The 12,779-nt window shown below is 52.7% G+C and overlaps 1 protein-coding gene across 1 annotated transcript in view; it reads right to left on the reverse strand.

Annotated features, from left to right (window-relative positions):
- Nucleotides 1–3,193: 3,193 nt before the first annotated feature.
- Nucleotides 3,194–12,779, reverse strand: part of CACNA1B (calcium voltage-gated channel subunit alpha1 B) — a 189,873-nt gene continuing 180,287 nt past the window's right edge. Inside the window, exons 40-47 of the mRNA XM_047093796.1 lie at nucleotides 10,311–10,418; nucleotides 9,666–9,778; nucleotides 8,652–8,779; nucleotides 6,471–6,606; nucleotides 6,216–6,332; nucleotides 4,845–5,052; nucleotides 4,346–4,590; nucleotides 3,194–3,912 (exon numbers count right to left, since the gene is read on the reverse strand). Coding sequence (XP_046949752.1) covers nucleotides 3,382–3,912; nucleotides 4,346–4,590; nucleotides 4,845–5,052; nucleotides 6,216–6,332; nucleotides 6,471–6,606; nucleotides 8,652–8,779; nucleotides 9,666–9,778; nucleotides 10,311–10,418 — 1,586 coding nt within the window. The 3' untranslated portion in view covers nucleotides 3,194–3,381. The remainder of the gene's footprint in view (nucleotides 3,913–4,345; nucleotides 4,591–4,844; nucleotides 5,053–6,215; nucleotides 6,333–6,470; nucleotides 6,607–8,651; nucleotides 8,780–9,665; nucleotides 9,779–10,310; nucleotides 10,419–12,779) is intronic.

Genomic DNA, 12,779 nt, shown 5'->3' on the forward strand with positions numbered 1-12,779 from the left:
TCTACTGAGTGCCCTGTGGGCCGCAGCTGTGCTAGAACCTGGGGCACCCCAGGCAGAGTGGGGCCAGCAGCACCCTTCCCAGGTGGGAGGGTGGAAGAACCCTGTATGACCTCTGAGGCCCTCCATAACCCTTGGCTGGGGTGGAGTTGGATCTGAAACAGTCAGCAACCAGGTGGACATTTTGCTTTTCTTCTGTTAGAGCCTAGGACTGAGGGGCAGAAAACCAATGCTCCAGCTCAACCTCTGATGCATGTGTGACCCTGGATGAGGCCTGTCTATCCTGCAGAGGCCCACAGAGATGGAGGAGGGGAAAGAAAGCCAGTTATGCTTAACCCTAACCTAAACCCTGGCCCTGATCCAGACCCTGACCCCCATCTCAAGCCTGGCCTTGACCCCAACCCATGACCCTAACCCTAACCCCACCCAGATTCTCAGGCTGATCCACACTTGCATTGTGAACAGAACCAAACGAGTTTTAGGGGATTCTCATTTTCTCCTGAGACCTCCTCAACTGTGGAATCCTGCCCACATGCCCATGGAGGTGGCCTTGCCTCTCGTGGACTCACTGATTGTTGATTCCCACAGCCCTCACATACATCACCCAGCAGAATGGGGTTTATTTTTGATTTTTTGCTAAGTTTTATTTTAATCCAAGGACTTTGATTCATACAAAATGTCATTGTAGAAACAATAGCAGAATCCAAAGTCTGGGTGATCAATATTACTCAGGCAGCAAACTCATCAATCACAGGATTGTTTTAAAGCAGGCCCCAGTTGTGTTGCATGGTTGGGACTTCTTTTTGGGTATTTTTTTAACACTGTTCTTAAATATAAAGTTTTGCAACAAACCTTCGATTTATATCAAATATAATTAAAAATTAACAAATGAATACATTGTATCAAAAAGTACGAAGATATACATTTTCATGCACATACTTGTATATATGTATATATGTATATATTTTACATGCACACATAACTTATTCAAACTACAGCCACTGCTTGACTGGTCCAGATGCAGACAACTGGTTAATGCATTTCAAATTTGGCAACTCACTATGAGATCTCAGTGGAAACATAGGATAGCTGAAAAGAGACGATACAGAAACAAAACCCAAATTCAGGAAAACAGGACACAGTATCTCCTCCCCCACTCCCTGTAGTTTTCACCAATTCCAGTGTCTAGAGGAATCCAGACAAAGTGGTGAGGCTGTGTGGGGCTAGAACAGTGATTCTCCACCCAACATGGCCAGGAAAGTAGCTGTGGTTCTGCACAGAATGGATACATTCAAAATAACATGGGCCAGAGATGAAACAGTATCAAAATACAGGTCCTTCTGCTTTGCAACAGGAGCACAGCGATCTCATGCACAGTCTGAGATTCCATTCCAGTTTATTATTTCCTATTGCAGTAAAATACTCTGTAATCTTAAAGTTTCAGAGTGTTGTGCCTTCCAGTAAGGAAATTCTATAAAATGGTTTGGTCACAATCATGCTGAAACCCTAGAACAGGTGGCGGTCTTACGTGATTTATTTCTATTAAATGTGTGTCTTTTGTTGCATAGCCCTATGGGTTAACGACATCCACTCACTAGGACACACCTCCACACACAGACACGCACACACACATCACAGGCCAAGTTTCTTCAAGGTGAGTCATGGGGTAAAAGCCAATGGGAACACTCAAATGATCCAGCAAAGAGATCATCTGACATTTCCAAACAGGGAGGATGCACTAGAATCACACCATCTAAACGTTCCCTTTGTTCACAAAACAAAAGGTGTCCCAGTGTTTTATGCACAGCCTCCTAACTATGGTCTTTCCCTTTTGAGAATGGCCATGAGGTTGGATTTCTCTTTTGTTTCCCGCTTTCCCATGTCTCGTGCCACACACAGTGCTGGGCTTCAGAAACTCCCATCTGAGCCGCAGTAGCCAAGGTTCTCCTTCACCAATCGCTTCCTCCGAGTTTGGGCCTCATTTCAGTCAGGACATCCCAAGTGCCCGCATCTGCTCAAACACAGGCCCTCACTCCTGCCCCGACAGCTCCAACTCCACTGCTCCCACCTCTCCCTCTTCCCACCACCTCTCCCTCCCTCTGGCCTTATCTGAAAAGAAACTTTCACGACAACAGACATCATGCCCCCTTTGGCAGGCATCCCATCCCTGAGATTCAGATGTAGAACAGACTGAAAACCCCCCATACAAGGACACGCTCTACCCTGCTCTGTGGCTTCCCAGGAAACTCTCATGCTGGTGGGAGGAAAACGGGGGAATGGTCACTTCATTTCCACCTATAACCTCCTCCTGGATGTTATATGAGTGTTCTCCATTGACAGCAGCTTTCTACTTGGTTGATATTTGGAACTGTTTCCACAAAACCCACCACACAGGCCTCACGTCACCGCCCCCAGGAGCCTGGCACGAGAGGGCTCGGAAGTCAGGCACTTGGTCAAGAGCAGCAGGAGCCAGGGGTCACTGGGGGACCACCCGGGCTGGACACAAGAGCATTGCCTCGCACAAGACACACACACACACACACACACACACACACACACACTGAAGAGCTGAGAGCTTCCTACAGGTTGGATTTTTTTCTTTAAGTTATATTACTATTTCCTTCCCCATTTTTCTGGTTTTCTTTTTTTTCTAGGTCAAGTATATGGAACTGACAAAAGAGGGAAGGGTGTCGTGATTAAAAACCAAAACCCACAGCAAGAATGGTTTCCAGATTTGGTCCCTGTCAGGGATGACAGCATCTGGGAGAGGACAGAGAGTGTGTGAGTGTACTTCTAGTGTCCATTTGCTGTCCCAGGTACAAAGGGCAATGCCACACATGTGTGTGTTTGTGGGCGCGGACAAGACTTGCATGGAGCCAAAAGCAGGCTCCCAAGGCTGCTGCTGTTGACTGTCAACTGTGTTGTCTTGCCAGGCTCTTAAACACGCTGGGCTCCTCTGTACCACACACTTGAATAAAGGATGGTCTCCACAAGATTCAGACCTCCTAAAAATGGCTCTAGGCACACACCCCAGATGCTGGGATCCATCACACAGGATTCAGACTGGCAGGGTCCTACTCAGCACATGCAGCCACTTCCCGTGTAGGGTCTGTGGTATGAGACCCAGGCAGGCAGCATACAAGGGGATAGAGAGAGCCACGTCCCTCTCCAAAAGGGCTTTAGGAATTGGTCCAGCATCAAAGAGGAGGGGGGGAGAAGCGGGGCCTCCCCCCAGCTGGCCCCAAAGGCGAGGCCCCTCCTCCCAGGGGCTGCTGCCCCCGCATTGGTGCCCCTGAGCGTCCCTGGGAGCCCAGCGTGGATGATAAAACTCATCGACTGGAACGCGCCCGCTGAGCAGGTGTGTGGTGGAGGCGGTGCAGCGAGCTAGCACCAGTGGTCTTGGTCGGGGTGGTGGTAGCTGTGCCGAACCCGGCCGCCCGAGCTGAGTCCCAGAGTGCAGTGGTAGCCATTGGGCACGCGACGGAGGGGGTGGGACTGGGAGGTCAGAGAGGACACATAGGAAGTCCGGGAGGAGCGCCCCGAGTTGGTGGCCACAGCCTCCTCGAAGGTGAGCGTGTCCTCAGGCTGGGCGCGGACAGTGTCCTCACTGTCCAGACGCTGCCCCAGGTAAGGGTCGGAGCCGATCCGAGAGCCAGCAGCCAGAGGCTGGCTGAGGGGGTCTCTCTGGAGCAGGGCGTTGTGTTCAGAAAGGCCACGGCTAAGCCGGCCAGGGGAGAAGGTGGGGAGGCTGGTCTGCGCCCCAGCGAAGTGGACAGGGGAAGAGTTGGCCGTCTTGTAGGTGACACTGGGACGGGGGGTCAGCGGAGTCTGGGGGAGCTGCCTCCGCCCACCGCGGCCAGGGGTGCTAGCACCGGATGTTGACAACAAGGGACTCCCATTCACTGAACCACCACCCTACAAGAAAACAGAATAGAGCAAATAAAAATCAAAGGACCAGACCAAATGGACAGAGGCCAGTGCAAGTAGGAACCACGAAGGTGGTGGTGAGAGGCCTGGAGAGGGGCAGGCGCCCTGGGAGGAGGACGGGTAGGGCATGCGGTGGGGGGAAGACACATAGTGCTGGCTAGGCCTGGGGTGGCAGTCAGGGAATGGTAGGTGACAAAGGGGGACAGGCAAGTCCAGGGAGAGGAGAGAGAGACCAGAGGCCAGTCCAAGGCAGTTGGGAGGGGAGGATTGGGCTGGTGGGGGAGGAATGGGGTGAGAAAATGGGGGGGGGTGCAGACTTGGGCCTGGGCACCAGGACACGAAGGGGGATTCAGAGCATAGGCCCAGGAGGGTTGTGAGGAGGGGCAGTGAGTGGAGGGGGGAGGGGGGGGTCATGTCTTACCTGTCTCGGGGGTCCTGGCTCCTGCCCGGCTGTCGGTGATGTGGGGTGGCTGCTGAGGGAGGGCTTGGGCTGCAGGGGCTCACGGCCCCCAAAGCGGTCACAGGAGTAGAAGCGCTGCTTCTCCGAGGAGGAGGAAGAGGGCTGCCTCCGCTCTTGGGACCGGCCACGCTCCTGCCTACGCTCCCGCCGGCAGCCTGTGGGCCCCTCTCCCGGGGGTGGCCCCGGCCCTGCAGCACTGCTGGGTGCTGGCCAGGAAGAGGAGAAATCAGCACAGAGAGCCAGGTTGGGAGACAGACTCCCCCCCCACCCCAGACCTGGTCCCCAGGGCCAGCAGGGGGACCCAGGGAAGAGCTGAGGTGGGTGGGTGGTCCTGCCTGGTCCCCAGACCTGGGACTCGCCGCCCCCTACTCCGGGTTGCTTGTATGTGAGGCAAAAAAAGGAACACGGTCTCAGACCCCTGCCTCAGGCCATGGCCACTCAGGGGACCCCTCTCACGCACCGCCATCTGCGTCTGCGGACAGGCTGGGCCCCTTCTCCAGGGACTTCTGCTTCCTGTCCCTGCGGCGGTGGCAGCGGTGGTGGTGATGGGGCACGGGCTGGCTGGCTGGGGCGCGGTCCAGGGCAGCGTTGCAGAGATGAGCCACATGGGGGCGCTGGGGCGCCAGCGTGGAGATGGAGCGCTTCATGGGGCTGGCGTCAGGGGCCGGCTGCGGGCAGGCAGGACATGGGTTGGCACACAGCCTGCGAGGGGGACCTGGGGCAGGCTCCAGGGTGGCTGGCAGCAGCCATGGCACTCCCTCTCTCGGGAAAGTTCTTCCCCACCGAATCCCACCCTTTCTCTCAGAGCACACTGCACAAGGTGCTCTCTGTGTCTGCCAGGCCGGGCAGGGCCCAGGCAGCCTGTTGGCCTCAGCATCCCTGGCGGACAGGGAGGATGCCAGGAAGAGGGAGGCTGTGGGCCTGGCTGGAAGAACCCTGAGGACCGGCTGAGTGTGAGGGCTCAGCTGGCCCAGGGCCATGAGGCTGCTTGCCCCGGGCTGAAATCAGGACCTGCGGAAATGCGCCCTCCAAGTAGAGCTGATCCACAGCCCCTGCTGGGTGTCCTCAAGTTGGATGGACGCCCAGCTGGCCAGGATCAGGAAGGGGAAAAGGACAGGAGCCACCACCAGTGGGAGGCAAAGACAAGTTTCGAGAACGAAAGTCAATTTAGATGTGTAGAACCGGGAACCACAAAAGGAGGCAGGAATAGAGCCAGCCCCGGGGAAACACCAAAGGTCATGTCCCTTCAGAGGCCCTCACCCTCCCAGCAAGTGAAAGAAGAGCCCCTTGACACAGCCTGCAGACCCCTCTCTGAGACCTTGTGAAAGGGCCCACAGCCTCCCTGCCCTGGAGCTTCCCGCTCCATAGTCAAAGCATCCCAGAAGGAGCAGGGGAGGGAGGCGGTGCCACCTCCAGTGTCTAGAGACAAAGCAGGGCAGGTCACCCGTGGAGCCTCAGGGGGAAATAGGGAGGACCAAGGTGTGAGGTACTGTGTGCATTTTGGGGGGAAGGTGCGGGCTGGGGTGGGAGAGGTATGTCCTAGAGAGAGGTAAAGGCTGGGTCAGGGACACAAGGCTGGAGGGTGGAGGCCCCAGTGCCCTGACGGGAGGCTGAACACAAGTGAGCGGTGGGGACTCTTGGCCTCAATGGAATCTGGCTGAACGTCTTGAGACCATCACGGCGTTCTGGGAGGACCCAACAGGGCTGACAGTGCCCACGCTGTAGCACAGGTGGGGAGGCTTCGCATGGGACACAAGCCCTCCCTATGCCAGGTCTCCTCATGCCCCAGTCCCCAACCCTCCCACGACCCTGACCCTCCAAGACTACCCACCTGGGTCTCTGCAGCCAGGCGGGGCATGGAGGCCGCTCGTCCCTGACTCTCCAGCCCAGGTTGGGGCTCCCCGTCAGGACCTCTCAGGGCCATGCTCTGCATCTGGACATCAACAGCCTGGGCATACAGCAGCCCACAGTCACACCCACCTCCCCTCCACTCTCACCTTCTCCCCCACACCATTCCTGCCATCTACCACCATCCCTGTCTCACCCCCCATCCCCAGCCTCAATACCTAGCCCTGAGAGCCCTCACCGGTTTTCCTGGATGCACCGCCGGGATCTCTGTAGAGTGGCCACGCTCCAGGGGTGTCCTTGCCTCATAGGGTACCTCCTGGGTCCTCTGAGTGCCCCAGGAGACAGACTCCTTGATGCCACTCTCTTGGGTTTGTCTGTGAAGAGAGGACTGTCCTGTTGGCTAAGAAGTCTATGGGGCACCACATGCCCACCAAGGACCTGGCTCTGACCCGCCAGGAGCCTACACTGGCCCTTTCTGCTCTGGGCTAGAGGAATCCCAGAGCCATAAAGCCCCTCAAGTGCAGGCACTCTCCAGTGGCTGCAAAACAAGGGATGTGGACCCAGGTCCAGGGCTTAGAGCAGGCAGGAACAGAGGGAAGTCTGGGCCCACAACTTCCTGGCCTGTGGACAAGCAGCAGGTTCCTCAGCCCTAGACGGGGCCTCACATGTGTAGTGGGAGCATGAATGGCATTTGGCCAGGACAAGGCCACATGTGTATGTGATGTATCATAGTAAGGACATCCTGCCTCTGCTGGCCCTCGGCTCCCTCCTGAGGGTTCCTCCCGTTCCTCACCTCCAAATTCACTGCCACCTCCCTGCTTCCCCAACCTCCAGCCATGGAGGCCTTTCTGCCCTTCAGATCTAGTGTCACATTTTGGAGGAGGCCTTCCCCAGTCCATGTACTCCACCTCACTCTATCGGTGTACATCTCCCAGGTGGCATCGAAATTGACCAGCATTGGCCTGGATTACTGCTTGTTCCCATGTCCAGTGAAGCAATGGAAACACTCTCACTCACACAGGTCGCATGGCATCAATCACACTCTGAGCTCTGAGATGGAGTCTGCTGGCCTCAGCTGGCCACACTGATAACGGGCATCTACCCTGTGGTGTGCTATTTGGAGCTGCTGCTGCCTTGGGGATGGCTGCCCCTGTCAGGAGGCCCAGTCACGAGAATGGAAGCTGGACCTCCAGGCCTTGTGACCCCTGAGGTCACTCCGTGCGGAAGCCAGCTGCACGCGTACCAGCATCAGACGGCACAGTAAATGCCCCAACTGCCTGGTTCAGGCTGACTGGGTACTGGCTCACTTGCAATAAAAGGGAGTGGTAGCTGATTCTATAAAAATTAGAACCATGAAAATAAGTAACATTCATTTTTCCTGAACTGAAATCTGGCTTAGAACGATCCAGAAAGACATCTCATGGGTCCACCAGGCCCAGGCGAGCTAGCCCGGGCCCAGGACCCAAGAGCTGCCAAGCTGGCCCCTGAATGTGAGAAGTAACACACCACTAAGTTATAGCAGCTTATTCCTCAGCAAAACCTACCTGATTAACACTCCATGACCCACAACCAGGCTTCAGAAAAGAAGGTCCAAAACATGTCCAGGAGAGGAAGATATTGGGAGCTCTCACCATGCATGCTGTGCCCGGGCTGGTATAGGCCCCGCGCCTCAGCCCTTGCTCAGTGACGCAGAGCTCATGTCCCACTGTGCGCTCGGCCACTGATTTGCTTTGGCCAATGAGATGGCCAGGCCCAACCTGCCTGCCAGGTACCACCTTTCAGCGATCCACGGTGCAAGAAAGGTGACTGTTATAACACTTGGTTTTGGTTGGTTCAATACCAAGAATTACTACAGCAAGAGTTAGGGGATAGGTGAAAAGGATATTAACAATTTGCCTACAAAATATAGTTGTTTCAGAAATCACTACCAGAATGGAGATATGAGAGGGAAAATGTCTCAGAGGAGTTCGGAAGTTGAGAACACAAATAGGCCATCAACAGACAGGGGTGAGGACTGAGGAGGAAACAAAAAATTTCGCAGTGGTCGGCAGGCACCAAAGGCCAGGGAAGAAGCAAAGGCTCCTCACTGGAAAGACAAATGGGCACGAACAGCGGGAGGTGACTGGGAATCATCAGCTGTCTGAATCCTTGGACCTCAGTGCTGTCAGAGGTACCCGCTTAACACTTCAGGAATGAGCTTTGGAGTCCACCACAGAGACCGCTCCAGCAGCAGAGCAGGACAAGCTCTCAGGCAGCACCATCTGGTGGGAGGTGGGTGCAGGGTGGATGGTAGAGCTGATCCCCCCAAAGGGGCGATGGGACAAGGGCTCCCTGTCCTGAAGCACTGCCTAGAAGGAGCCCCTCTGAGAGGTGGAGGACCTTCCTCCCTGCACCGCACACCCTGGGGCCTGGTACTCACACTGCCCCACCGTTGCTGAGGGACGCAGAGCTCTTCTGCCGAAGGAACACCCGGGCTCCTCGGAGCACGGCCGGCTGTGTCTGCTCCAGGGTGGCCTTCAGAGGGTGGAAGAGGGACACAGGGCCCATCTGCACAAGGGACACAAAGAAGAAGAAGAGCTCTAGGGCAGAGGCAGGTGCCTCAGAAAGCTGCCCTGAGCCCACAACATGGCTTGTGGCTCCTTCTGCCCTACCCCCAGCCCTATGAGGGCTGCCATATGAGGCAGGCTTACTCCAAACCCGGACTGTGAGTGACTTCAGAAAAGTAATTTCACTTCTTGGAGCCTCTGCTTCCCTACCTACAAAATCTGGAGACTACATCCAATTACAAATGGTAAAAAGACCTCATCTCATCATCAAAGTGGATTGACAGAGGCTGCATGAGACCCAGATTCCCATTCCCAAGGTGGGTGAATGTCCCTATAAGCTCTGGACACCAGATGGACACTTTCTAGACAGAGAGTCTGCATGTGGTCACTGATATTTTGGCTGTATGGGAAAGTTGTTATCTTTGATGGATGACATTGGGAAGATGGGCCCCCAAACCAGCTCAGTCAGAGTCATGAGTGGAAGAAATCTTGACCCAGGACCCATCAGTTTAAATCTCTCTGGTCCCTGCCTGTGTGTAGGGACTTCCTCAAACCTCCTCCTCAAGCATTCTTCAAACTTCTTTCCTATACCACTTAAAAAAGTGGTATCTCCAGGGGATTCTGTTCTCAGCCCCTTTTCTGTTCCTGAACACTAGCTCTCAAGTCAGGGGATCCCCAGTACCAGCAAGAGACCAGCCATTGGGAAGAATACAGGCTGTATGGAGCTTCTGACTTTGGGGCCAGAGAGTGGAGGCGGCTGCAGAAACCTCTCATCTTCCTTTTCCCGCTGTGCAATCTCCAAGAAGGGTGTGGGTTCCCTCGCTGTCAAACAACTGAAGGGTGCCAGAGCCTCAGATTTACTTCTTGGAAATCTTGGAACCTGATACCTGGGATAGGCCTCCAGTGGCCTGGTGAATCTGGTCTCTGGTGGTCTTGTTCTGTTTGTAGAAGTCAAATATCATCAGAGCTGCATAGACTTTCCCCACTGTCATCTCGTCAGCTGGAAGGAGAGAAAATAGAGGATGGAATCTAAAGGAGGAAGGCAGGGTGGAATGCGCTGAGGAAACAGCTCCCGCCACGAGGACTCCTGGACACACTCAGACAGAAGCACAGGGCTTGGCCAAAGCTGCACAGTCCCCACATGGAGCTTCCTGACACAGCACATAACCCCTGGAGCTGCACTGACTATCTCCACAGGGCCCTCAATCTCCTCCCAAAAGAGTGGATGTGGAGTTTAATCTTTAAGCACATCGTCCTTTTTGGCATCTCTGACTGTAGGAGTCTCCCTGCTTTTCCCTGGGCTTTTTGACATATACACCCCACCAGGAGTGTGGGTGGCTGTGGCCACAGAATAAATCCCAGGTCACCCCCTCCCACAGCCCCTGTGCACTCACTTGTAAGACTGTTTTCCCTGCAGGTGGAAACAAAGTCTAGACTATCTACAAGGCTGCCCTGGCCCAGGCCTCCCAGCTCTGCCTCTGGGTGGGACACGAAAGGGGCACGAGGATGGGGAATTTCCTGCCTTCACTTACGTTTATGAGGTGGCACCAGTAAATCCAGGGTCTTCTGGGGCAGATTGGCCCACACGGAGGAAATCTCCTTCCTCAACTCTGCATCACACTGATGCTGCTTTGTGCCAGCTAGGATGGAACAAGGGTGTGGAGGAGAAGAAATATATAAGGAGCTATCCCATAGCCCCCTTGGGGAAGCAGGCCAAGCTGGGGCAGGCGGGGAGAGGTGTGGTGTGGGGAGGGATGTGGGGCAAACACAATGCTAGGAGAAAGGCCAAGCGGGAAGAAACACCATCATGGCGGCTGTCAGAGCTCCTCCTGCCGGAAACCTGCCTACAGACAGAGGCACGTGTGTGTGTAGGCCCTGGGAGCCGAGACGGAATTCGGAATTCGGTGGCAGTCCAGCCATTCATCCACCCATGCGTCCACCCATTCAGAACTACTGAGGGAACACCCACCACATGCAGGTACTGTTCTAGGTGATGGAACAAAAACAAAGGAGCTTCCCTTGTGGCATGATGTGGCTTTTATTAACAATAAAGTGGCAGTAAGTTAAAATCCAGTTATGTTGGGTGCAGAAAAAGCCAAGGAGGGAGGGATTTTGGACATGGTAGTCAGGAAAGGTCTCATGAGAAGGTGGCATGTATGTAAGACCCTGTAGGCAGGACGGCATGAGACAGTGCAAAGGCCTTAGTGTGTTACACAATGAGCCAGGACAGCAAGGCTCATGGTGGGGTGGGGGTGGGGGGGGGGCAGGGAATGCAAGGGAGCAGATGTTGAGATGGGATGCAGCAGAGGGGGCTGAACAGAGGGATAGAATACTCGGGTTTATCTTTTTTTTTTTTTTTTAAACAATCAGGTTTATTATGGTATAACATACATACAATGAAATTCACCCTTTTTAGTCATCCCATTCTGTGAATTTTGGTAGATGCCTAAAACCATGTATCCACAATAGAGACATGGTACACGCACCACTGCCAAAGTTCCTCTGTTTGATCCCTTTGTAGCTGACCCCTTATCCTCTTCCCATCCATCCCATCGTTGATGTGTTTTCGGTCTTGGTTGTTTTGCCTTCTCCAGAATGTCACACAAACGACATCATCGGTGGTGTACTGGCTTTTGAGTAGGACTTTTTCTACTCAGCATGATGCATATAGATCCATCCATGTTGCTGAATGTATCAGAAGTCTGTTTCTTTTGAATGCTGAGTACTACCTCATTGTACAGATAGTCCACAGTTTGTTTATCCATTCACCAATTGTGGACATTTGAGTTGCTTACATTTTGAGGTGATTATGAAATAAAGCTGTAAACATTTGCTTATATGTTTTTATGTAGGTGCAGGGTTTTTTTGTATGTATGCCCTCATTGTGACTGTATTTGGAGATAAGGCCTAGAAGAGATAATTAAGGTGAAATGAAGTCATAAGGGTGGGGCCCTGACCCATATTTAGTGTCCTTATAAGAAGAGACACCAGAAAATTCGCTCACTCTCTGCACGCACTCAAGGAAAGACCACATGAGCACACGGTGAGACAGTGACCAGGCCCCACAATGAAACCTATCTTCCAGCACCTTGATTTGGACGTTCAGCCTCCAGACGGTGAGACATAAATTTCTGTGTTTAAGCCACTGAGTTATAGTATTTTGTTAGGGCAATGCAAGCAGACTAAGATACTAAATGTCAAGATGTCTCTCCTTTTTTTAGCATATAGTTGTCTATATTTTTCCAGTACCATTTGTTGAAATAATTATCTTTTCTCCATTAATCGCCTCTACAACTTACCAGAAACCCATTGAAATGTGAGGGTGAGTCTCTATGTGTTGCAATGACTTACGTCTCTGTCCTGTCACTAACACTACACACTTTGATTAACATGCTTCATACAAAGTATTTGATTCAGGTACAGTGAATTTTCCAACTTTGTTCTTCTTTCAAAATTGTTTGCTACTCAAGGTCTTTTGCTTTTCTACACACATTTCAGAGTCAATTCGTACATTTCAACCTAAAAAGGCTGCAAGGATTTTGACTGGGTTAACATTTATTCTATTGTTCAATATGGGAAGAACTGACATCATGAAAATATGGAGTCTTCCAATGCATGAAGATGAGGCAGTGTTTGATTTATTTAGGTCTTCTTTGATTCTTTCAGTCAATGTTCTGAAATCTGCCACATACAAATCTCACATATATACTTTTTAGAGTTATACAGCAACACAGAAGTATCTCATGTTTTTGGTGCAAATTTAACGGAAATTTTTTCCATTTCAATTCCTAATTGCTAATATATAGAAACACATTTACTTTTTATGTATTGATCTTGTATCCTGTGACTTTGCTATACTTGTGTTATTAGTTTTAGAAACTTTTGTTTACTGGCTTGAAACAATAGGGATTTATTATTTCAGTTCTGGAGGCCAGAAGCTCAAAAGCAAGGTATCCACATCACTGTGCCCCCCCCCCAAATGTTCTGATGAAGAATCCTTC

Source organism: Lynx rufus, unplaced genomic scaffold (assembly GCF_022079265.1).
Source record: "Lynx rufus isolate CCGP_SWC_20201006 ecotype Redwood Valley unplaced genomic scaffold, mLynRuf1.p SCAF_36, whole genome shotgun sequence".
NCBI classification, from domain to species: domain Eukaryota; kingdom Metazoa; phylum Chordata; class Mammalia; order Carnivora; family Felidae; genus Lynx; species Lynx rufus.